Consider the following 26,598-nt stretch of genomic DNA (forward strand, 5'->3'; position numbering starts at 1 on the left):
CTCTCCAGAGATGTTCAATCGGGTTCAAGTCCTGGCTCTGTCTGGGCCACTCAAGGACATTCAGAGACTTATCCCGAAGCCACTCCTGCATTGTCTTGGCAGTGTGCTTAGGGTCGTTGTCCTGTTGGAAGGTGAACCTTCACCCCAGTCTGAGGTCCTGAACACTCTGGAGCAGGTTTTCATCAAGGATCTCTCTGTACATTGCTCCATTCATCTTTCCCTTGATCCTGACTAGTCTCCCAGTCCCTGCCACTGAACAACATCCCCATAGCATGATGCTGCCACCACCATGCTTCACCTAAGGATGCTGCCAGGTTTCCTTCAGACGTGACACTTGGCATTCAGGCCAAAGAGTTCAATCTTGGTTCCATCAGACCAGAAAATCTTGTTTCTCATGGTCTGAGTCCTTTGGGTGCCTTTTCCTAAACTCTAAGCGGACTGTCATGTGTCTTTTACTGAAGAGTGGCTTCCCTCTGGCCACTCTACCATAAAGGTGTTACAGAGATGGTTGTCCTTCTGGAAGGTTCTCCCATCTCCACAGAGGAATTTTGGAGCTCTGTCAGAGTGATCATCGGGTTCTTGTTCACCTCCCTGACCAAGCCCTTCTCCCCCAATTGCTCAGTTTGTCTAGGCGGCCAGCTCTAGGAAGAGTCTTGGTGGTTACAGACTTCTTCGATTTAAGAAGGATGAAGACCACTGTGTTCCTGGGGACCTACAATGCTGAATAAATTTGTTGGTATCCTTCCCCAGATCTGCGCCTCGACACTATCCTGTCTCAGAGCTCTACTGGCAATTCCTTCGACCTCATGGCTTGATTTTTACTCTGACATGCACGGTCAACAGGTGTGTGCCTTTCCAAATCTCCAAATATCCAATCAATTGAATTTACCACAGGTGGACTCCAAGTTGTATAAACATCTCAAGGATGATCGATGGAAACAGGATGCACCTGAGCTCAATTTTGAGTCTCATAGCAAAGGGTCTAAAAAATTGTATTACAAAAAAACAGAAATACCTTATTTATTTGTTTTTTATTTGTAATACATTTGCAGAAATATCTTAACCTGTTTTCGCTTTGTCATTATGGGGTATTATGTGTAGATTGATGAGGAAAATGCTTTATTTAATCAATTTTAGAATAAGGCTGTAACATAACAAAATGTGGGAAAAGTGAAGGGGTCTGAATACTTCCCGAAAGCACTGTAGGCCTGGTGTAGGATCAGTTATTGTCAAAGTAGTGGAATGGGGTGGTAATTTTTTAAATTGAGTTGCCTCCTCTGTAATTCCACTGCCCCCTAAAAAATAAAATCATTGCTGAATGTGAAAATGTAGATTTTCAGCTCGATCCTGATATTCTAAAAATTGATTGGGGTTGGGCCAGCCCGGGTTTATGATTTGCCCAATATTGTAGCCTCTAGAGACCAACTCGTGGCAGTTGCTGTGGTGTGAGAGAGAAGCATGTCTGTACCTCTTACAGAACCAGTTGCGTTTCGCCATTTTTGTTGTTGCTTGTTTTGCCTGTTATTTTGGCATTAATACGTGTCACATATCAGTTTGCAAACAATGTAAAAATGTTAAATATATAATTGGGTTAATAAAGCCACATACAAACATGGTCTCTTTTTCGCTTTCTTGAGTAAGGCAGATGCAAAATGCAGGTGTTTCAGCCTAGGTCAGTGCTTTCTGTGGTGGTGTGACAGCCAGCGGAAAATATGGAGCGTAGGGGTTGGTAATGTTCTCTAGTTGTGCCGTGATTGGCTCAGTGTTCTGTCACTCATGGGGACTCATCGCGGGAAATCTACAGGGAGAGCTCAAAAATCCAAGTCCCTTGGGTGCTGCCATAGAGTTACATTAGAAGTGCACATCCAAGAAGGCTCAAGCTCATTGGCCACAGATAGAATTACGTCAAATCACGTTATATCTACCATAACTTTGATTGGACCGATCATGTCATCATCATACTTTCAAAATCTTAGCTAGCAAGCTAGCAGTCATCATCATGAATCAAGTCGATAATCTACTGGCAAATATTTTCCATCCTTGACATATGAAGATAAATAATGAAGAGAAATTATAGATAAAACATATCGGTGCTCATCGGTCATTGGACATAAATATTACACAACAAGTTGGAAATCACAAATTCAACAATAAGTGGTTTGGAAGGAATCAGTGGCTAACTGCAAGTATTGCAAAGCAATCCCTAGCCTGCTATTCAGTGGAGTGGGTGTGTGGTCCAAGTCGAGGCTTAAGGATCTATTTTCTAAGCTTAAAAGGATAAACATTCAATATTGGCCATGCTGTCAATCCAGCATGACTTCTGCCGCGTCAAAACTCGAAACTGGGAAATCTCAGACTTCAGTGAGTTCAAGACACCTGGGAACTCGGGATAAAAATGAGCTTTGACTGGGTAAATACATTTTGAACAGTCATCCAACTCGGAATTGCAAGTCGGGAACTTGGGCCTATTTCTAGAGCTCCGACCTGAAGATCACTGACATCATGATTTAACCTTTTTTTCAGAGTTCCCAGTTGTCTTGAAAGCAACATAAATCCAGAGATTGCCAGACTTTGATGACGAAGTTTGATGCCCACAAAAGACCGCCGCGACACCTTCCTGTTCAAGTGAGCACAGCGAGGGGAGTCCAGAAATGTCTTGTATGCTGCTGAATAAATTATGTAATATGCCAGAAATATACACTACTGTTCAAAAGTTTGTGGTCACTTAGAAATGTCCTTGTTTTTGAAAGAAAAGCACATTTTTGTCCATTAAAATAACATCAGAATGATCCGAAATACAGTGTAGACATTGTTAATGTTGTAAATGACTATTGTAGCTGGAAATGCCTGATTTTGTAGCCTATAGCCTGTTTTAGAGAAATGTCATCAGCAAATATTGTAAGAGTTTTGTGCGCCGCCATACAATTGTGCGCCGCCATATGGGACTCCCAATCACAGCTGGTTGCGATACAGCCTGGATTCGAACCAGGGTGTCTGTAGTTACACCTCTAGCTACAATCTAGTTACACCTCTAGCACTGAGATGCAGTGTGTTAGATCGCTGCGCCACTCAGGAGCCCCAAAACTTATCACACAAGTCAGAGTTATTGTCACGACATCCGCCAAAGTCGGTCCCTCTCCTTGTTCAGCGACCTTCTAGCCATCATTGATCCATTTGTCATTTTCCATTGGTTTTGTCTTGTCTTCCTACACACCTGGTTCCAATACCATTCATTACATGTTGTGTATTTAACCCTCTGTTTTCCCGCATGTCCTTGTCAGAGATTGTTTGTTGTATGTCGGTGTGTTATTTGTTCTGGTGTGCGATGGGTTTTGCACCCTATTATGTTATTTTTGTATATTTTGGTTTTCTGAAGTTTTTTGAATGTTTATTAAACAGCTCCGTTTTTACCAAGTTCATTCTCCTGCGCCTGACTTCCCTGCCACCAGCACGCACCACATTACAGTTATTCTAACTAAATCTTTATTCACTTGTTAATAAGGGAGCAAGTTCACTACATGCAAACACAGTCAATAGTGTGAGAGCTCAAATAACACAAAGATGCAAGGGGTTTATATAGAAACACAAAACTGCTTAGTCATGGTTGGTTCCACCCCTACCTGGCAGAGCAGGGCATCATAAGCTACATTGTTTTCTTATTGTGGCCAGGTGTATCGGGTGTGTGAGGTCATAGCGGACAAACAAGTGATAACAGCAGTTAAGTTGACTCCCTTCTCTACCAAGCTAGCCTCCGGTCTCTTCGATCTTCCCACAGCTGTGCCCTTGGAAGATAGTAAAATAACAGAAGGGGCTGAAGAACTGTGGTCACTTCTCAGCTGCTCTTTGTCTTATGCCGTGTGACCAGGTTACTCAGAAGCAAAGAGAAATTTAAACAATACAGGTCTATCTGTTCCTCAAGCTTATCTCTATCCTATGTACTTGACTACACAACTAGAACAGTTGCTGGGAGTGAGTGTGGAAGAGATGAACCATCCTTTCTCAGAAGCATAGCATTGGCACTAAATAAATGACTCTTACTATTGTTAAGCATTTTAATGAACTATTAATATTAAACAAAGCAGGTAAATACGTTGCTTTTCTCTCACAGTGTACATGGAGAATACTGTAAGAACGACCCATGTTCTGAATTCTGTCGCTGTACATTTCTAAAGTGCTGAACTAATAGTTATAATGACTACTTCCGTCTTATCTCACTTAATGTCTTAATCAAAATCACGGAATGCCTCTTATCCACTAGTCGTCCCCTTATGTCATAGTTTGTACATCTCAATTGTCAGTAGAAACCACATTTGTTTAAGCAAGTCAGCCATAACAGTTATATTTTTTTAAAGGCAGTAAATGAGTTAGAATTAACTGTTTCACTGCCAGACAAGGCTCCATTGATAGCCAGGTGTAGCAGTGGTAAGATGTTGGGACTGCTGTTGGGACAGCTTTATGTAGGCCCTAACAGTTTGTGGGCACTGTTTGTCACCGTTATAGTGCAGTTATTGTATTGTTTAGTGTTGTGGCTTTTTTTTTGCCCCACCAAGATTTACATGCTAAAATAGCCACTGCACAGAACCAGAATGAGATTCCCTTTCTCTGATATCTTTCCCTTTCTCTGCTCTGATACACATGAGCCTGAAACTACCATCTCTCCAGAGTTATACTTCATCATTTATTTCCTGATAGAATCATAGCCATGGGAGGGTGCTGGTAGTGCTGCAGCCTCCTTGAAAAATTGAAATACATTTGCCAATGTTATAGAATTACTACCCTCTGTTTAGAAATAAATACAATTATTCAGAATACTACACTAAGAGTAGGCCTATAATTTAACCGCAGAAGATCAATAGCTTAAAAAAAAATACATGTATAGCCTAGCTGTGGATTGAGTGTAGCGCAATCACAAGGCATTGCCTACAGTCGGGAACTTGTGGAAAATCTGTCAGCGAACAGCATGCAGCCAAAACAGGCCTTTTTTCAATATTTCAAATACAATCATGGGATAACACAAAACAAAAATACTTATCTGTCTGAAGGCTACGAAAAATATTTGATCAACTTCCAAATAGGCCTATTGAGTGAACAGTACTGTTTTTACAAACTAAAACGAGAGAGAATAGGATTTTTGCACGAGCGCATTGACCATATCTGGTGAGTGAGCTGCACATCATTGGGTAAGTAATTGAAACTGGAAATATTTTTTAGGACTATATTTTCCTCATATTGTACAATTTGTGTGTCTCCTCCACACACCTAGGTCTAGGCTATTGATGGATTGAATACTTAAGCATGACCTTAATCCAATACCTTTTTTTCTCCAAACATTGCTTTTTTTGTGTCAGCAATTAGACATTGTTCTTATGGTACTAGGAGGTAACTAGCCCCACCTAAGTGTCAAAGTAGCCTGACATTTCAATAATTTGCGTGGCATTAAAAAAGATTCTGCTAAAGTCTTCAGTCATGGAAAATGACACACATGAAATGTGTTTATAAAAAGGCCCAAATAGTCCGGTGGCCATTTGATTAACTGTTCAGCAGTCTTATGGCTTGGGGGTAGAAGCTGTTAAAGAGGCTTTTGGCCCTGGACTTGGTGCTCCGATACCACTTGCTGTATGGTAGCAGAGAAAACAGTCTATGACTTGGGTGACTGGAGTCTCTGACAATGTTATGGGCTTTCCTCTGACACCACCTATTATATAGGTCCTGGATGGCAGGAAGCTTGGCCCCGGTGATGTACTGGGCCTTACGCACTACCCTCTGTAGCGCCTTATGGTCAGATGCCGAGCAGTTGCCATACCAGGCGGTGATGCAACAGGTCGGGATGCTATGGTGGTCTGCATGAAACATGTAGGTATTACAGACTCGGTCAGGGAGAGGTTGAAAATGTCAGTGAAGACACTTGCTAGTTGGTCCGTGCATGCTTTGAGTACACATCCTGGTAATCCGTCTGGCCCTGCGGCTTTGTGAATGTTGACCTTCTTAAATGTCTTGCTCGCATCGGCTACCGAGAGCGTTATCACACAGTCATCCAGAACAGCTAGTGCTCTCGTGCATGCTTCAGAGTTACTTGCCTCGAAGCGAGCACAAAAGGCATTTAGCTTGTCTGGTAAGCCCGCGTTACTGGGCAGCTCGCGTTTGTAGTCCGTAATAGTTTTAAAGCCCTGTCACATCTGACGAGCGTCAGAGCCGGTGTAGTAGGATTCAATCTTAATCCTGTATTGACGCTTTGCTTGTTTGATGGTTAGTCTGAGGGATTTCTTATAGGCGTCCGGATTAGTGTCCTACTCCTTGAAAGCGGTAGCTCTAGCCTTTAGCTCGATGTGGATGTTGCCTGTAATCCATGGCTTCTGGTTGAGATATGTAAGTACGGTCACTGTGGGGACGACGTCGTCGATGCACTTATTGATGAAGCCGATGACTGAGGAGGTATACTCCTCAATGCCACTGGATAAATCCCAGAACATATTCCAGTGTGTGATAGCAAAACAGTCCTGTAGCATAGCATCCAAGTCATCTGACCATTTCCGTATTGAGCGAGTCACTGGTAGTTCCTGCTTTGGTTTTTGCTTGTAAGCAGGAATCAGGAGGATAGAATTATGGTCAGATTTGCCAAATGGAGGGCGGGGGAAAGCATTGTATGCATCTCTGTGTTTGGAGTAAAGGTGGTCTAGAGTTTTTTTCCCTCTGGTTGCACATGTGACAGGCTGGTAAAAAATGTGGTAAAACTGATTTAAGTTTGCCTGCATTAAAGTCCCCGGCCACTAGGAGCGCAGCTTCAAGATGAGCATTTTCTTGTTTGCTTATGGCCTTATGGAGTCCGGTCTTAGTGCCAGCATCAGTCTGTGGTGGTAAATAGATGGCTATGAATTATATAAATGAGAACTCTCTTGGTAGATAGTGTGTTCTACAGCTTATCATAAGGTACAAACAATACCTTGAGACTTAATATTAGACATCGCGCACCAGTTGTTACTGACAGATAGACACACACCCCCACCCCTCGTTTTACCAGACATAGCTTCTCTGTTCTGCCGGTGCATGGAAATTCCCGCCAGCTCTATATTATCCGTGCCGTCGTTCAGCCACGATTCAGTGAAACATAAGATATTACAGTTTTTAATTAACGTGGCAGGTTAGGTGGATTCATGTAGTAGGTCAGGAGAACTAACAGCAGGTTAGGTGAAATAACGTAGCCGGTTAGGAGATTGAGGTTAAGGTTAGAAAAAGGGGATAGGTGTTAGCTACAATTGTCAACAACTGTTGTCCCCGACGCAACCACTAGACGGAGGTGTTGTCCATTATCATAACACTGAGAAAATATTGTCTGAGCCCGAAGGGGCTGGGTTTAGCGAATATGTTTGCTGTTTTGTTCGGTGATTTCACCTCAGTTTTTTAAATTTAACTAGGCAAGTCAGTTATAAACAAATTCTTATTTACAATGACTGCCAAACCCAGATGACGCTGGGCCAATTGTGCACCACCCTATGGCTGGTTGTGAGACAGCCTGGAAATGAGCCAGGGTCTGTAGTGACACCTCTAGCACTGAGATGCAGTGCCTTAGACTGCTGAACCACTTGGGAGTTTTCCTCAAGAAATGCAACTGAAAAGACTTGTGTCTTGTGTGTGTCATATATTTTATAGATCAATAAAAACAAACTCCCTCTTTAAGGATACTGTATTTCCCCTCCATATATTTCCAAAGTTCCTTCATCTTCTACATCGGACCACAAGCCACTCCGGTTTACCCGTTCTGGGCATATGCACTCCTGACATCCTGTAGCGTATCACAAAAGCTTCACAATGTATTTCTTAAAATTTCAAGCTATAGCCTTGAAATAATAATATAGCCTAAATAATTAATTTAGTTTCTTTAGGCTACCTGGCTTGCTCCTGACTTGTTATTTAATACCCTGTTGAAATGTGGAACGTAAATTGATAGGGACAGGATCACACATTACTTCCCAAGCAAAATCAATTATTTGTCTCGTTGGCTATAGGTTGTAGTGCAGCCTCTGAATCTTATAGAAACAAACCTAAGAGATCTCGTATGCATCGGAGTCACGTCTTTCCCGGCATTTTACAGCTTGTTTCTAGCATAAAGCTTTGTGGAATAAAGTGTTGTTATATGTCACTTTATATAATCAGATCCATTCAAATCTGTTCTAAATCTTAAAGGGGTAACGTAAACGTGTATACCTGTACATCGCCTTGGTCCGTACAATTGGCCTTATTTTAGCGCCCCAAAAACGTAATACTTCCAGATCAACTGTAATGTCAAATCCATTGTAAAGCACAATTTCTCCCCTTTCTAACAGAATCAATTACTTGACCTAAACACTGCCCGTTTCTGCATAATTCAAGCAGGCAATGAGCCCCGTCGGGTCTTTTTAAAAATGGCGGGTGGGGAAGCGAAACTAATGCGTGATAGTGAGAAGGAGAGATGTCGTGTGGGAAAATGTATTTTTTTCACTTGATCTGTCCAACTTATCACCTTATCGCCTCTAAAATGTCAATAAAACACTATAAAGATTTTATATAATGTGTCATTACATACCTATTTCAAGGTTTGTGTCGAATTTGAATCTGGTTTTTAGGGCGGTGCTAAAGTGATCTTAGAAGTAAATAGCGGCTTTGAGAATAATTATTGCATGTAATGATAACAACAAAAAATGACTAGGTATCTCTCACATACCCCCTCAATTCGATCCCTGGTTTTAACTTAACACACCAAGCAGTTCACTGAGATATTTAAGGAGTGCATGGTGACTGAAGGAATTGGCTGACAAAATCTATGGATACTAGACTATCATTTCATCTGTCAAACAGGTAGGCCAACTTCTTATTTCTTGAATAGGAAGAAATAGGCTCCAACAAAAAACCCTTGTTGTTAGTAGCCTGAAGTCAATTTAAAATGAAGACTGTTTAAATTAATTAGGCCTTCTCGAATTAGCCTACATTAAGCACCCATGCGCTGTCCATCTCTGGGGCTGCAGCTTCATAGTAATATAAGTTATGTAAATTATTATAAAATGGCTTGTGTGAGGTTAATAAATAATATATAAAAAAATATAATATAAATGTATATAATATATAAAAAAATATATATACATGTATATGTAAAAAAATATATATATATAAATATATATATATTTACTTTTTTACAATTAAATATCTACGTGTGGACTAGGCCTACTGATGTCCTGTTCAGTTTGAGAGGGAGCGCAAAGATAAGGAGGACAGGAGGTATGCTTGTATTGTCCACTCTCCTGTATGACCTCCCTACAACGCCTGGGCATGCTCCTGATGAGGTGGCGGATGGTCTCCTGAGGGATCTCCTCCCAGACCTGGACTAAAGCATCCGCCAACTCCTGGACAGTCTGGTGCAACGTGGCGTTGGTGGATGGAGCGAGACATGATGTCCCAGATGTGCTCAATTGGATTCAGGTCTGGGGAACGGGCGGGCCAGTCCATAGCATCAATGCCTTCCTCTTGCAGGAACTGCTGACACACTCCAGCCACATGAGGTCTAGTATTGTCTTGCATTAGGAGGAACCCAGGGCCAACCTCACCAGCATATGGTCTCACAAGGGGTCTGAGGATCTCATCTTGGTACCTAATGGCAGTCAGGCTACTTCTGGCGAGCACATGAGGGCTGTGCGGCTCCCCAAAGAAATGCAACCCCACACCATGACTGACCCACCGCCAAACCGGTCATGCTGGAGGATGTTGCAGGCAGCAGAACCTTTTCCACGGCGTCTCCAGACTGTCACGTCTGTCACATGTGCTCAGTGGGAACCTTTCATCTGTGAAGAGCACAGGGCGCCAGTGGCAAATTTGCCAATCTTGGTGTTCTCTGGCAAATGAAAAACGTCCTGCACGGTGTTGGGCTGTAAGCACAACCCCAACCCCAACCTTTGGACGTCGGGCCCTCATACCACCCTCATGGAGTCTGTTTCTGACCGTTTGAGCAGACACATGCACTTTTGTGGCCTGCTGGAGGTCATTTTGCAGGGCTCTGGCAGTGCTCCTCCTTGCACAAAGGCGGAGGTAGCGGTCCTGCTGCTGGGTTGTTGCCCTCCTCCACGTCTCCTGATGTACTGGCCTGTCTCCTGGTAGCACCTCCATGCTCTGGACACTACGCTGACAGACACAGCAAACCTTCTTACCACAGCTCGTATTGATGTTCCATCCTGGATGAGTTGCACTACCTGAGCCACTTGTGTGGGTTGTAGACTCCGTCTCATGCTACCACTAGAGTGAAAGCACCGCCAGCATTCAAGTGACCAAAACATCAGCCAGGAAGCATAGGAACTGAGAAGTGGTCTGTGGTCCCCACCTGCAGAAGCACTCCTTTATTGGGGGTGTCTTGCTAATTGCCCATAATTTCCACCTGTTGTCTATTCCAGTTGCACAAAAGCATGTGAAATTTGTCAGTGTTGCTTCCTAAGTGGACCGTTTGATTTCACAGAAGTGTGATTGACTTGGAGTTACATTGTGTTGTTTAAGTGTTCCCTTTATTTTTTTGAACAGTGTATATACATTTGAAGAAACATTTGACTCGCTTCCTGAAGTACCACCACACACGGCACATTCATTGGTTAGGCAGAACAAAAAGCAGGACAGGCTGAAGCTCATGATTGGGAATGCCTATCCATTGCAGTGTGTAATGCAGTGTAGCCTAGTTTTATATACACCATCCCAGCAGCGCAAAAACGGGAAGGAAGTACATTTTCTTAGAAATATAATTGTGCCCTGTGCCTCTCTAAGCATGCTCTTCGTATAGCCTGGGCCTTTAGTATAGGTTATGGATAATTTGAGACTAGGCGCACATATTTCGTGCCCAGCAGAGTATCAGGGATTTGACATTTAATCAATTACAAATTACATGACACTCCCCTGGACTAAATAAAAAATATACTAAACCCTGCGACTGAAATTTAAAAAGCATTACCCTCCCCCATTACCTGCTGGGAAACAGGTGTGTTAATTTCAACCCCTCCCTAATATCTTTCTTTACTAGCTATTGGCAGTCCTCCATCACCCTTAATTGCAGTTGTTAAAAAACGGCCAGCTTCAGTCAGCTGATTCTATCCATCACTTATGGTTAGTTTTAATTGGGCAGCATAGTCTCCCATTCAGAGGACCCCCACTTTTGTTAGTGTCTTATTGGTCAAGGGACTTCAGTTTCAGTCAGTCTATGACCCCAGCACGCTGTGTGGTCAGAAACGTGCCTACCCCCCTGCGGACTGAATCCCTGCGTGTGATGTTTAATTGTGTATGCATCTAAACGACCACGTAGTTAATGTCAGTTATCACTGGACATGATTCTCAGTTATCTGAACCATGAGTAGTCAGATGTGTGTGGACATCTTACAAGGATCCGACCCTTTCAATTTTCATCTAAAATGACATACCTAAATCTAACTGCATGTAACAAGGATATGCATATTATTTGTACCGTTTGTGGAATTGTGAAAGGAATGTAGAACACAAAAGATCTGGTGAAAGATAATACGAAGAAAACAACCGTTCTTTTGCATTTTTTTGTACCACCTTTGAAATGCAAGACAAAGGCTATAATGTATTATTCCAGCCCAGCTGCAATTTAGATTTTGGCCAGTAGATGCCAGCAGCGTATGTGTAGTTTTAGACTGATCAAATGAACAATTGCATTTCTGTTAAATGTTGTAGCAAGACTGCCTAAGATGCTCTTTGTCTTATGCTGTGTGACCAGGGTACTCAGAAGCAAAGAGAATTTTAGTCATCACAAAAGCTGTTTATTAATAACTATGTTCAAAACTGTGCACTCTCCTCAAACAATAGCATGGTATTATTTCACTGTAATAGCTACTGTAAATTAAACAATGCAGTTATATTAACAAGAATAAGCTTTCTGCCAATATCAAATATGTACTGGGAAATGTTCTTGTACATACGACATGCTAATTTCATTAGTCTACGTTAGCTCAACCGTCCTGTGGACGGTATACCGATCCCGAATAAGTTTTAAATTCCCATTAACAATGGACAGCCGCCTCATCCTTGTTCTGACCGGACATTCTGTAGTGGTTGCTACGGGCCTTAAGCCAGCACCTAAGGTTTCTTATTATATTCAGTCCTCGACTCTCTACAACCCTACCTCTATTTTTCACTGTTGAACTACCTTAGTCTGGGAAGGGGAAACATGGAAAAAGAGATGGACACAGGGGAGACATTTAAGATCTAATTGGCCACCACACCATAAGAGCTGCTGCGTTTTGCTTATTAAAGAGCTGTGCAATAGGGCAGTACTGTTCCTTGTTTGAAAGCTGAACGTGTGTAATTTGTATTTAAACTATCATGTTTCTCATGCACCATCATTCCTTCCTTGCATCCATACATTTCTGAATAAAATCTGCATCAAGAACTCAAATTGTGCAATTGAAGACAATGTCACCCGAATTACCCTATAAAGCAGTCTGACCAAAGCGACAGCAATCTAGGCTGTGGGTATTTACCTGGTCACGCACGGAAACCACTTATTAAGAATTCCCTAACCAACAGCCCATAAACGTCAACTGCAAAAAGCAGGCTTTATATTTCATGCCAAACTAGCGGCAAGTTCAAAGCTAGGTGTCCATTTTACTGCCGACAGATCTATGCAAATATTTTGGAATCCGTGTGAAGTGTAATACTTCCAAATGGACTATATGCAGATAACAGCACACTAAATACTGTTTCATGTAAGTTTGTCCCGAATAAGAATGTAAAGCTAACTATGTCGCACTCAAGGCTGATAGTCATCACAAACTTGCAGTAAATAGCAAATGTGCCTAACCAACAGTTCGCATATAGTGCGAGTAGACTAATCTACACGAGCCTACCCACCCCAGTCAGAGGGAGGACCTTATTTGCGCAAAAAGGGGTTTCCATCACGTCAATGGACACAACTACTTGCATAACTGTAGCACGAAACATGGTTATTGAGAAACTGGATGATTGCCTGACTAAGTTGGTGCTGCTAAATATCTATAATATTTATTGGTAGGACCACAAACACTGACACTGGTCTAGCAACTGGAAGTTTATGGTTAAGGGAAGTCACAAGTGAGATTAAACTTTGCCATAAGAATATTAACCAAAATAAGGACCTTAGGAATCAACCAGCCATGCCGTTGGGCATACCAGCACCTTGGTAAAACATGGCGATGCTCCTTCTGGTGGTGCTCATACTCTTCCTTCTCAGCAGTCTAAGAAACATAAACAGATTAACATGAGCAAAATATTAAATGGCCTTCAAATGAGAAATGTTTAACTTCAGTCGCTCAGACATCCAAGGAAGGTATTTGGCCATCTTTGGTCTTTCAACCTCTGGTGGAAACTACGAATGGCAGGATTAAACTTCATCACAGCGAGCGGCCCAAGACTGTACAAGACATAAATGAATTCTTACCTAGTTCTTGTCAAGCCAGCCGATGACCTCGTTGCACTTGTCCAGAATCTTGGTCTTGTCCTCGTCAGTGATCTTGCCCTGCAGTTTCTCATCCTCCACTGTGGATTTCATGTTGAAAGAGTTGGACTCCAGGGAGTTTTTGGAGGAAACCTTGTCACGTTACACATCATCCTCACACTTGTACTTCTCAGCCTCCTGGACCATGCGCTCAGATGACCTGATGGCAAAATACAATCAAGTCAACCAACATGAAAAGAACCACAGATTCAACTGTACATCATTGTAGACTCAAAAGGACTAGTCACAGCGAAACTACTGGGTTAGGGCTAGTAACTGTAGGCCATTTTCTAGTCTTACAATGCAATCACCACAACAAACTTACCCTTGTCATTGGTGATAGTGATCTTGTCCTCCTTGCCAGTGTGCTTGTCAGCTGCAGACACCTTCATGATGTCGTTAGCGCCAATGTCAAAGGTGACCTCAATCTGAAGAACATTGAGGTGCAGGGGGGATTCCAGTCAGCGCCAACTTGCCCAACAGGTTGTTGTCCTTGGTCATGGCCCTATCACCCTCATACACCTGGAGGATACCGTCTATACTAGCTAAAACATACATGGTTTTCAAACGAGAAGTACATTAAAATAGTCGCTCAGACATCCAAGGAAGGTATTGGGCCATCTTTGGTCTTTCAACCTCTGGTGGAAACTACGAATGGCAGGAATAAACTTCATCACAGCGAAACTACTGGGTTAGGGCTAGTAACTGTAGGCCATTTTCTAGTCTTACAATGCAATCGCCACAACAAACTTACCCTTGTCATTGGTGATAGTGATCTTGTCCTCCTTGCCAGTGTGCTTGTCAGCTGCAGACACCTTCATGATGTCGTTAGCGCCAATGTCAAAGGTGACCTCAATCTGAAGAACATCGAGGTGCAGGGGGGATTCCAGTCAGCGCCAACTTGCCCAACAGGTTGTTGTCCTTGGTCATGGCCCTATCACCCTCATACACCTGGAGGATACCGTCTATATTAGCTAAAACATACATGGTTTTCAAACGAGAAGTACATTAAAATAGTCGCTCAGACATCCAAGGAAGGTATTGGGCCATCTTTGGTCTTTCAACCTCTGGTGGAAACTACGAATGGCAGGAATAAACTTCATCACAGCGAAACTACTGGGTTAGGGCTAGTAACTGTAGGCCATTTTCTAGTCTTACAATGCAATCGCCACAACAAACTTACCCTTGTCATTGGTGATAGTGATCTTGTCCTCCTTGCCAGTGTGCTTGTCAGCTGCAGACACCTTCATGATGTCGTTAGCGCCAATGTCAAAGGTGACCTCAATCTGAAGAACATCGAGGTGCAGGGGGATTCCAGTCAGCGCCAACTTGCCCAACAGGTTGTTGTCCTTGGTCATGGCCCTATCACCCTCATACACCTGGAGGATACCGTCTATATTAGCTAAAACATACATGGTTTTCAAACGAGAAGTACATTAAAATAGTCGCTCAGACATCCAAGGAAGGTATTGGGCCATCTTTGGTCTTTCAACCTCTGGTGGAAACTACGAATGGCAGGAATAAACTTCATCACAGCGAAACTACTGGGTTAGGGCTAGTAACTGTAGGCCATTTTCTAGTCTTACAATGCAATCGCCACAACAAACTTACCCTTGTCATTGGTGATAGTGATCTTGTCCTCCTTGCCAGTGTGCTTGTCAGCTGCAGACACCTTCATGATGTCGTTAGCGCCAATGTCAAAGGTGACCTCAATCTGAAGAACATCGAGGTGCAGGGGGGATTCCAGTCAGCGCCAACTTGCCCAACAGGTTGTTGTCCTTGGTCATGGCCCTATCACCCTCATACACCTGGAGGATACCGTCTATATTAGCTAAAACATACATGGTTTTCAAACGAGAAGTACATTAAAATAGTCGCTCAGACATCCAAGGAAGGTATTGGGCCATCTTTGGTCTTTCAACCTCTGGTGGAAACTACGAATGGCAGGAATAAACTTCATCACAGCGAATAATCCCTGCATTGCAGTCCTTCTAAACAGAAGAAAGATCATAGCAAGCCATTTACCTACTTATCCAAGCCATAGGAAATAGGAGCAGCAGTTGGCTCATTGAAGATATGTAGTACACTCAGGACTGAGATTGTGCCAGCATCTTCAGATTTAAAATAAATACATGTCAATTTGGAGTTAACACATTTGAAATTATAACTTTTCCAGGTTAGGCTTCAGCAATCTCCATCTTGACCAGAACCGTAGAGGAAATTTCTTCTGGGTAGGACTTAGCCTCTCCTTTGTATTCAACTTGGAGCTTGGGTCGAGTAGAATCATTGAAACGGCGTACCATACAGCTAACCAAATACAATTGTCAATTAAAATATAGCAATTTAATGATAAATTATCATAACTTAAAAACGTACCGAATACTGTGTTTGCAGGGTTCATGGTAACCAGATTATTGACGGCATCACCAATAAGTCTGAGTCTGTGAAGGAAAAATAACTTCGAGTGGTCCTGTTGCTATGGTCGTTGGCAATGATTTCAACCATGCTGGAACACACCCAAGCAGGAGTAGGTGCTCCCGAGATCAATGCCAACTGCTGGTCTTTTAGACATGTTGAATATGGATAAGTTTAAGTCACCCAAAAACAAATTAAGCTTTCTATCAATAAAAACGTGCTACATATTAGGTTGCGCATAATTACACTTCTGTAAAGAAATCTCGCCATTCAAATGTGCGTCACACCACGTGGGTTGAAGTTTCATTGCCGCGTCACGTCGGAAACTAGTGCGAAACTAACGACTTAACTAGAACGTTCTAGCTAGGCCTACAACTACGAGGATCATCGCGCGCTTTTTCCTTTAATTAAAATGTGTACAAACGTTGGAACCGTCAGTCGAATGTCTTTCAAACTGCCTGCACTGCAAATGACCAAACTCGACCTGCCATATATGCGACCACGACAAAAGGTTGACCGGCTCGCTAATTAACACACTATAAAATACATTTAGTTGACTAGCCATGTTAGAGCAACAGTCAAAGTAAATTGGGATTGAATGGTGACAAACTAGTTATAGTGAGTTTATTAAATCAAATGCGTCTACTAGCCTTCTTCAGACCGGATAACGATGCTAAATACCATGCTTATGTTGAACGAAAATAAATGCATTAATTACGTTAATAATAAACCATCTTGTACTAACCAAATTCGTGACCGAGGGTGACGCTGATGTTGGTCGGAGTTAAAAAACGGCAAAGCCTTCCTTCGCCTTGTGAGAGAATAGAGAAAGAAGGAAATGTGATTCTTTAACTTTTATATCACCGGCAACGCAACCAATCATAGCTCTGGACTCCACTTTTCATTCCAAAACACCAATAAAAATACAGGACGGCCCATGCGTTCCCTCCCACTTCTGCAACAAAGACCAAGCGCGCTTGCCGCGGTCAAGACAACAGTAAACTCGATTTCCGAGTGTTCGCAGCAATAGGGAACTCGGGAGGAAAAAACGAGCTCTGACTTGGATAATCGATTTAAAACGGTCATCCAACTCGGGAACTCGAGCCTCTTTCCAGAGCTCCGACTTTCCAAGCTGGACACCCAACATGCAAAAGCATTAAGAACAGTGATGCCATGTCAAAATCATGTCAAATTATACAAAATTCACATTTACCCATCCTACAGAATATGCGTTGGCAAGATTGTGAGTGATTAAGTAAATGTCATAATATTCTATAAAAAAATGAGTGGCAAAGTATCCAGTGGTCATACATAATTCATAGATACTCCAAACATCTATTATTATTCTGTTTCATTATTCCTGGTATACACTACTGGTTATGATTACAGACAGAGCCCATAGAATAAGGTCTGCCTACAGCAGCCTCTCAATGGCAAGGCTATGCTCACTGAGTCTGTACATAGTCAAATCTCTCCTTAATTTTGGGTCAGTCACAGTGGTTAGGTATTCTGCCACATGTGCTCTCTGTTTAGGGTCAAATAGCATTCCAGTTTGCTCAGTTTTTTTGGTAAATTCTTTCTAATGTGTCAAGTAATCATTAAGGTTTTCTGTCAAAAGAGAGGACCAAAATGCAGCATGGTTATTATTAAACATCTTTAATAAAGATTATAACAAACAATACAAAACCAATAAACATACCATGGGGGGAAAAAAAAAAAAAAAAAACCCGAACCAGCCCTCTCTTGTGCAAACAGAGACAGGAACAATCACCCACAAAACACTCAAAGAATATGGCTGCCTAAATATGGTTCCCAATCAGAGACAACGATAAACACCTGCCTTTGATTGAGAACCACTCCAGGCAACCATAGACTTTTCTAGACAACTATACTACACCACAATCCCATAACCTACAAAAAAAACCTAGACAAAACACACCACATAAATAACCCATGTCACACCCTGGCCTGACCAAAAGAAAACACAAAATACTAAGACCAGGGCGTGACAGTAATTATCTTTATATTTTCTCATGATTTGGTTGGGTCTAATTGTGTTGCTGTCCTGGGGCTCTGTGGGGTCTGTTTGTGAACAGAGCCCCAGGACCAGCTTGCTTTGGGGACTATTCTCTAAATTAACCTCTCTGTAGGCGATGGCTTTGCTATGGAAGGTTCTGGAATCGCTTCCTTTTAGATGGTTGTAGAATTTAACTTGTCTTTTCTGGGTTTTGATGATTAGCAGATATCTGCCTAATTCTGCTCAGTATGCATTATTTGGTGTTTTACGTTGTACACAGAGGATGTTTTTTCAGAATTCTTCATGCAGAGTCTATTTGGTGTTTGGCACATTTTGTGAATTCTTGGATGATGAGCTGACCCCATACCTCACAACCATATTTCTGTCATGCCTCATTCACATGTCGCGTTCAGGTGCTCGTCGGAACTCTGACATTTTCAGCAAGCTACTGGTTGTAGGTATACACATTCAACCAGTTAACAAGTTGACCATTTCTGAGTTCCGACTAGCACATGAACACAGCAACATTAACCATAAGCAAAGATAATTATAATTAACCCAAGATAGTTAAACTGTCATTTACAGTGGGAGCAAATTAAGCATAGTGGGCAGAACAAGCATGGAGGTGGGCAATGCCAAGCACAGCATGCATTTGCATATTTCCGTTAGGAAACACCTCTGTGAAATGCACTTGTGCACAAACAATTAGACCTTGCACTCCTTCTAGACAACGCCATTTTATAAAACTTTGACAAAGCATTAAGTTTATAAAACAGAGCGCACTGTGTTCGTAACAGATGTATAGTTTTGAGAACAGAAAACTGTATTCATCATCTGATGTTTCATCCTCTTCCATCCTCTTTCCCAACTGGTGACGGGGCAAGAGAAAACCTTCTTGGTGGACTACATCCCAAAATGTGTATTGCCGCCATCTATTGGATGGCGTAAAAACCGAGATACTTTAACGGAGAAACAAAATACTCATAATATTCCCAAAAACAAAACGTCAATGTACTCCTTCACTTAGTCAAATGTACTCAGATCCCTACACAGGCTCTGGGTGTCACGGTTGTCCTCCTCTGAAGAGGAGAGGCGAGAAGGATCGGAAGACCAATATGCGGCGTGATATGTGTTCATGTTGAATGTTTTAATTAAAGAACTGAACACCGAAACACTATACAAAAACAGTAAACAAAATAACAACTGTGACGCTAATGCGAGCTGCGCTGAAACAAGCCATCAACATAGACGATCACCCACAAACAAACAGTGCAACCCAGGCTTCCTAAGTACGATTCTCAATCAGAGACAACTAATGACACCTGCCTCTGATTGAGAACCATACTAGGCCGAAACATAGAAATCCCAAATCATAGAAAATCAAACATAGACTGCCCACCCAACTCACGCCCTGACCATACTAAATAAATACAAAACAAAGGAAATAAAGGTCAGAACGTGACACTGGGGCTCTGATGGAATTATGTTTGTTTTGATGATAATTATTAGGTGGAGGTCGCTAGCTACAGTATAGCCAAGCTTTTAGCTAGTTAGCTGTACTGTAAGATAGCTTGATTTGCTAGAAAGTTATAGAAACAAGTTGAGGAAAAACAAAAAAAACATGTTTTATTATGGAAACCATATGTTTCTCCTGTCTTGAATGAAAAGGTCATATTTTACCATCTCCCAAAATAAATGCAATCCCTGACGAAAGACTCGGCACTTTTTCTACATTTTATTTTAAAAAATTCTCACTGTCATTTATATATATTTTTATATTTGGTATTTTTAATTGCATAGCAATTCAAAATATACAGTGCATTCGGAAAGTATTCAGAACCCTTGACTTTTTCCACATGTTGTTACGTTACAGTCTTATTCTAAAATTGGTTAAATAAATAAAAATGTCCACATCAACCTACACACAATACCCCATAGTGACAAAGCAAAAACAGGTTTTTAGACATTTTTGCAAATGTATTACAAATAAAACACTGAAATACATTTACATTTAAGTCATTTAGCAGACGCTCTTATCCAGAGCGACTTACAAATTGGTGAATTCACCTTCTGACATCCAGTGGAACAGCCACTTTACAATAGTATTAAGACCCTTTGCTATGAGACTCGAAATTGAGCTCAGGTGCTGTCACGCCCTGGCCTTAGTATTCTGTGTTTTCTATATTTTTGTGGTTTGGCCAGGGTGTGACATGGGTGATTATGTGTTTGTCTTGTCTAGGGGTTTTGTAGATTGATGGGTTTGTGTTCAGTGTAGTATTCTAGGTAAGTCTATGGTTGCCTCGAGTGGTTCTCAATCAGAGGCAGGTGTTTTTCGTTGTCTCTAATTGGGAACCATATTTAGGCTGCCATATTCTTTGGGTGTTTCTTCCTGTATCTGTGTTTTACACCAGTTAGGACTGTTTTGGGTTTTCCATGGTTTCTTGTTTTGTGTAGTGTTCACAGTTTCAGCTTTCATTAAAGATGTTTATAAATAACCATGCTGCATTTTGGTCCTCCTCTCCTTCCCAGGAAGAAAACTGTTACAGGTGCATCCTTTTTCCATTGATCATCCTTGAGATGTTTCAGATGAGCACAACAGTTTGAGAAGATGGTGTTTGAAAACTGAGTTACAAACTCCATTAATTTTTCACATTGTGAATTTTACAAACATTCAAATTGTGTTGACTTACCTTGGCCTGAGTTTTGATAGCCGTGTAATTCTCAAGTTGAGAATGCCCCGTCAAGTAGAGACACAGAAGCCTAGCTAGCCTGTAACTTAGCTAGCTCGTCAGTCTCAAATGGTCATCGCTATTGAATGTTTTCAATGCTGCAGAAGCTGTTTACTTTGCTTTATTCCGGGACAATGTGGACTGCATGGACTTTCAATGTACATACACTACCTTTCAAAAGTTTGGGGTCATTTAGAAATGTCCTTGTTTTAGAAAGAACCTTTTTGTCCATTAAAATAACATAAAATTGATCAGAAATACAGTGTAGACATTGTTAATGTTGTAAATGACTATTGTAGCTGGAAACAGCTTATTTAAAAAAAATGTAATATCTACATGTTTACAGAGCGCATTATCAGCATCCATCACTCCTGTGCGCCAATGGCACGCTGTTAGCTATTCCAAGTTTATCATTTTAAAAGGCTAATTGATCATTAGAAAACCGTTTTGCAATTAAGTTAGCGCAGCGTAAAACTGTTCTGAATAAAGAAGCAATAAAACTGGCCTTCTTTAGACTAGTTGAGTAACTGGAGTATCAGCATTTGTGGGTTCAATTACAGGCTCAAAATGGCCAGAAACAAATAACTTTCATCTGAAACTCGTCTGTCTCTTCTTGCTCTGAGAAATTAAGGCTATTCCATGCGAGAAAATGCAAAGAAACTGAAGATCTTGTACAACGCTGTGTGCTACTCCCTTCACAGAACAGCGCAAACAGGCTCTAACCAGAATAGAAAGAGGATTGGGATGCCCCAGTGGACAACTGAGCAAGAGGGCAAGTACATTAGAGTGTCTAGTTTGAGAAACAGATGCCTCACAAGTCCTCAACTGGCAACTTCATTAAATAGTAACTTCAAAACACCAGTCTCAACGTCAGCAGTGAAGAGGAAACTCCGGGATGCTGGCCTTCTAGGTAGTTGCAAAGAAAAAGCCATATCTCAGACTGGCAATAAAAATAAAATATTAAGATGGCCAAAAGAACACAGACACTGGACAGATGAAGGCCAGCATCCCGGAATTGCATCTTCACTGTTGACGTTGAGACTGGTGTTTTGTGGGTACTATTTAATGAAGCTGCAAATTGAGGACTTGTGAGGTGTCTGCTTCTCAAGCGTTTGACATTATAGATCATAGTCTGCTGCTAGAAAAACATATGTGTCATGGCTTTACACCTCCTGCTATATTGTGGATAAAGAGTTACTTGTCTAACAAGACAGAGGGTGTTTTTTAATGGAAGCTTCTCCAACATAATCCAGGTAGAATCAGGAATTCCCCAGGGTAGCTGTTTATGTTCCTTACCCTTTTCAATCTTTACTAACGACATTCCACTGGCTTTACTCAAAATGTGTCTATGTGTCTATGTATGTGGAAACTGAGCAAGTTGAGGTGCCGAAACTTCTTGGAGTAACCCTGGATTATAAACCGTCATATTCAAATATATTGATGCAACAGTAGCTAAGATTGGGGGAAGTCTGTCCACAATAAAGCGCTGCTCTGCCAACTTAACTATCAACAAGGCAGGTCCTACAGGCCCTAGTTTTGTTGCACCTAGACTACTGTTCAGTAGTGTGGTCAGGTGCCACAAAGAGGGACTTAGGAAAATTACAATTGGCTCAGAAAAGGGCAGCACGGCTGTCCCTTAAAAGTGCACAGAAAGCTAAAATTAATGATATGCATGTCAATCTCTCTTGGCTCAAAGTGGAAGAGAGATTGACTTCATCACTACTTGTTTTTGTAAGAAGTGTTGATAAGTTCAATGTACCGAGCTGTCTGTGTAAACTACTAGCACACAGCTTGGACATCCATATATGCCCCACAAGACATGCCACCAGAATCCCCAAGTTCAGAATAGACTATCGGAGGTGCATAGTATTACATAGAACTCTATTCAACATCAGGTAACTGATGCAAGCAGTATAATCAGATTGAAAAGAAACAGGTAAAAATACAACTTTTATATCTTAACAGCAGGGACCGTGAAGAGGCTCACATAAAAGGTACAGACACATGCATATGCATACATTGTAATATTGTTGCATGGTGGTATTATACCTTTTGTATTGTACATTTTGTATTGTAGTGGTGTAATAATGTTATGATGTACTATTTTATCTTTTGTTTTATATGTAATGTAAGTGCTAAAATGTGTTTGGACCCCAGGAAGAGTAGCTGCTGCCTTGTATCCATAATAAATACAAATACAACTTGATTGGAGTCCACCTGTGGTAAATTCAATTGACTGTACATGTTTATTTTTTATTTTACCTTTATTTAACTAGGCAAGTCAGTTAAAAACAAATTCTTATTTATAATGACGGCCTACCCCGGCCAAACCCGGATGACGCTGCTCCAATTGTGCACCGCCCTATGGAACTCTCAATCACGGTCAGATGCGATACAGACGTGATACAAACATGATTTGGAAAGGCACACACCTGTCTATATAAGGTTCCACAGGGGTTAAAGCCTTAATCAGTGGTTAAGGCCTTGGTCACTCTGACAGAGCTCCAGCGTTCCTCTGTGGAGATGGGAGAACCTTCCAGAAGGACAACCATCTCTGCAGCACTCCACCAATCAGGCCTTTATGGTAGAGTGGCCAGACAGAAGCCACTCAGTAAATGGCACATGACAGCCCACTTGGAGTTTGCCAAAAGCCACCTAAAGACTCTCAGACCATGAGAAACAAGACTCTGGTCTGATGAAACCAACATTGAACGCTTTGGCCTGAATGCAAAACATCTGGAGGAAACCTGGCATCATCCCTAGGATGAGGCATGGTGGTAGCAGCATCATGTTTCAGGGATGTTTTTCAGCGGCAGGGACTGGGAGACGTGTCAGGATTGAGGCAAAGATGAATGGAGAAAGGTACAGAGCGCTCCTTGATGAAAACCTGCTCCAGAACACTTAGGATCTCAGACTGGGGTGAAGGTTCACCTTCCAACAGAACAACGACCCTAAGCACACAGCCATGACAACGCAGGAGTGGCTTCGAGACAAGTCTCTGAATGTCCTTGAGTGGCCCAGCCAGAGCCCGGATTTGAACACGATCGAACATCTCTGGAGAGAGCTGAAAATAGCTGTGCAGCAACGCTCCCCTTCCAACCTTACAGAGCTTGTGAGGATCTGCAGAGAAGAATGGGAGAAACTCCCCAAATACAGGTGTGCCAAGCTTGTAGCGTCATTCCCAAGAAGACTAGAGGCTGTAATCGCTGCCAAAGCTGCTTCAACAAAGTACTGAGTAAAGGCTCTGAATAGTTATGTAAATGCTGTTTCAATTTTCAGTTTCTTAATACATTTGCAAAAAAAAAACTAACAGTTTTTGCTTTATCCTTATTGGGTATTGTGTGTTGATTGATGAGGGGAAAAACAATTTATTCCATTTTAGAATAAGTAACAAAATGTGGAAAAAGTCAACGGGTCTGAATTATTTCCTAATGCGCTGTACAATATAGAAAAAACTAAGTGTATACAACGGAGTATACAAATATTACAAACAACAGAAGGTAATACAGCATTTTGATTTATTTTTTGTTATGAGAAGAAGGTGTTTAAATGTTGAACTTTATTCTCAAAAATAATAAACAGAAGTTTCACTCAAAATGGAATTTAGCTAAAATATGAATGAGGTTGATTACGAAGAAAGGCTTTGCATATTCTTTGCTACACTGAGTGTACAAAACATTAACACTTTCCCCCAACCCACAGGGATGCTGGTCTCCGGTTGTTAATTACAGAAGGTCCTGTGTGGCTCAGTCGGTAGAGCATGGCGCTTGCAACGCCAAGCGTCGTGGGTTCGTTTCCCGCTGGGGCCACCCATATGTAAAAGTAGTGGCCCCAGCCGACTTGTAAGTCGCTTTGGACAAAAGCGTCTGCCAAATGGGATATATTATTATATTACAAGAAACATTAATTTATTTTTAAAACATTTAAAGATAATGTAGGGGTAGCACTTGTGGATTAATTTATATGAAACTTCTTTAAATCATATTCGTTTTAAGAAATTTCTGTGATAGAGACCAAATATTTTCCATTAATATTTCTTAAAAAGACCATTCCAGAAAACTCTCCTCCATCTTGTCTTGCATCCATCTTGTCCTCCCTATGCTCTCTGTCCAGTAGCGGAATGAGTTTTCATGAGGATAAACGTACGGCATAATGAAATACGTCAGGATGTTAACAGGGCATCACACTAATTCTCTTAGGAGACCCCCAGAAGTATGCACACTTTGTTCTAGCCCAGCATTCAACTAGCAGAACAGTTCATGGTATTTGTTATTCAAAGGTATGTAGGCCAATTGAGAAATCACCCAAACAAAGATAGTGTAGATACAATTACTGAAAATCAAATCAGAGTGTAGCGGGGTGCGTAATTGGCGGCAGGGAAGTCGGGCGCAGGAGAGCAGAACTGGGTGATAACCAGAGATTTATTTAGCAAAACCAAGGCATCCAGAATAACAAGATACATGGGCACAAAAATAACCCGTCGTGCACTCACGGGAAACGTGCACAAGCACTACAATAAACAATCCCACACAAAGACATGGGGTAACAGAGGGTTAAGTACACAACAAGTAATTGAGGGAACTGAAACCAGGTGTGAGGAAAAACAAGACAAAACACATGGAAAATGAAAAGTGGACAGATGATGGCTTGAAGACCGCCGACCGCCGAGCGCCGCCCGAACAAGGAGAGGACCCGACTTCAGCGGAAGTCGTGACACAGAGTTAATTTGTTTCACGTGCAAGATGCAGCAGGTGTAAACAGTACAGTGAAATGCTTGCTTACAAGCTCAACAATGCAGTTGTACTAAGTAATATAAAAGTACACCGTAGAATAAAATAAATACACACGAGAATATACACTATAAACAAGGTGGGGGGATACTTCCACAGAATAATCCATACCTATGTTGTATATTTTTCTTTTATTTCAGTATAAAAATAAACTTGGATTTAAAAATATATATCATACATAATAGCAGCTTATGAGCCTGTGTACACACATAATTATCCACTGTATCACAGTAACGTTACATGTTTCAAAACAATATTAAAATAAAAAAAAATATTTTTTGTCACATTTCAGGTGCTTATGATTTGAATTCTCTATGTGAATTCCCAATATTAAAACACACACTGACATTTTTTACAGTTCCGTCTCCTTGATCTGAGGGCTTAGGGTTGCTCCATCTGTTTGTGGGATGACTTGAATTTCAGGAGCCTCTTCTGTTTTGGTGTTTGTTGTTATTGTCGTCTCTGTTGCCATTGGTTCCTCAACGACATACTTTGTGAATCCAATGTTAAAAAGTCCTAGAAAAACAGGCATTTTTTAAATCATGCGGAACATAAAATGTCCTACATTTTAGCATATATTAGACACCCTACTGGGCACACACTGGTTGAATCAACGTTGTTTCCACATAATTTCAATTAAATTAAGTTGAATCAACGTGGAATAGAGGTTGAATTGTGGGATAGGTCTTATAATTGTGCTTTTTGTCATTGTGTTCTTTCATTGGTTGATTTTCTTTTTCATATGGCATGTCACAGAAATCAGACTGTAGGATGTAAAATATTACCATTTCCCCTTCTTCTGGATTGTTTCTCTTCATTGCTTGATTTTGATCTGCTGCTCTCCACAGATTGATCAGATTCTTCATTTTCTGTAATGATCAAAACTATGATAATTTCTGACTAATTACTTGTGAAAAGTTTAAGATTTAGTGGCAACCCAAGTCCTTGAGGGCTGCAGGTTATTTGCTGTTTTTTGTTCTTTCTGATCTAGACCTGAAAAACCATGTTTGGTTAATATCAACTGATCCAAGAAAGAAGAAAGGAAAACCAACAGAGCGAAATTCCAGTTGAGGAAACCAAAGATGACCAAACATGCAAAGTCATGAGAAGATCCTAAACAGTGAGAGCCGAGAGGTGTGCTGGTCTCTAGTT

The 26,598-nt window shown here is 41.4% G+C and overlaps 1 protein-coding gene, 5 non-coding genes and 1 pseudogene across 8 annotated transcripts in view; all 7 read right to left on the minus strand.

Annotated features, from left to right (window-relative positions):
- Positions 1–13,120: 13,120 nt before the first annotated feature.
- LOC135550823 (heat shock cognate 70 kDa protein-like) lies at positions 13,121–16,645 on the minus strand (annotated as a pseudogene).
- Positions 13,307–13,400, minus strand: LOC135551163 (small nucleolar RNA SNORD14). Its single transcript, XR_010457210.1, has one exon. It is a non-coding gene; the product is annotated as a small nucleolar RNA SNORD14 (small nucleolar RNA).
- Positions 14,084–14,177, minus strand: LOC135551158 (small nucleolar RNA SNORD14). The gene has a single exon (XR_010457206.1). It is a non-coding gene; the product is annotated as a small nucleolar RNA SNORD14 (small nucleolar RNA).
- On the minus strand, positions 14,513–14,606 carry LOC135551160 (small nucleolar RNA SNORD14). Its single transcript, XR_010457207.1, has one exon. It is a non-coding gene; the product is annotated as a small nucleolar RNA SNORD14 (small nucleolar RNA).
- Positions 14,941–15,034, minus strand: LOC135551161 (small nucleolar RNA SNORD14). The gene has a single exon (XR_010457208.1). It is a non-coding gene; the product is annotated as a small nucleolar RNA SNORD14 (small nucleolar RNA).
- LOC135551162 (small nucleolar RNA SNORD14) lies at positions 15,370–15,463 on the minus strand. The gene has a single exon (XR_010457209.1). It is a non-coding gene; the product is annotated as a small nucleolar RNA SNORD14 (small nucleolar RNA).
- An 8,413-nt stretch (positions 16,646–25,058) lies between the features above and the next one.
- The window catches only part of LOC135550822 (cytotoxic and regulatory T-cell molecule-like), a 33,752-nt gene continuing 32,212 nt past the window's right edge, over positions 25,059–26,598 (minus strand). For all 3 annotated transcript variants that reach the window (XM_064981956.1, XM_064981957.1, XM_064981955.1), the window contains exons 9-10: positions 26,232–26,315; positions 25,059–25,962 (exon numbers count right to left, since the gene is read on the minus strand). In XM_064981956.1, coding sequence (XP_064838028.1) covers positions 25,799–25,962; positions 26,232–26,315 — 248 coding nt within the window. In that variant the 3' untranslated portion in view covers positions 25,059–25,798. The remainder of the gene's footprint in view (positions 25,963–26,231; positions 26,316–26,598) is intronic.

This window comes from Oncorhynchus masou, chromosome 12 (genome assembly GCF_036934945.1).
Source record: "Oncorhynchus masou masou isolate Uvic2021 chromosome 12, UVic_Omas_1.1, whole genome shotgun sequence".
In the NCBI taxonomy this organism is placed as follows: domain Eukaryota; kingdom Metazoa; phylum Chordata; class Actinopteri; order Salmoniformes; family Salmonidae; genus Oncorhynchus; species Oncorhynchus masou.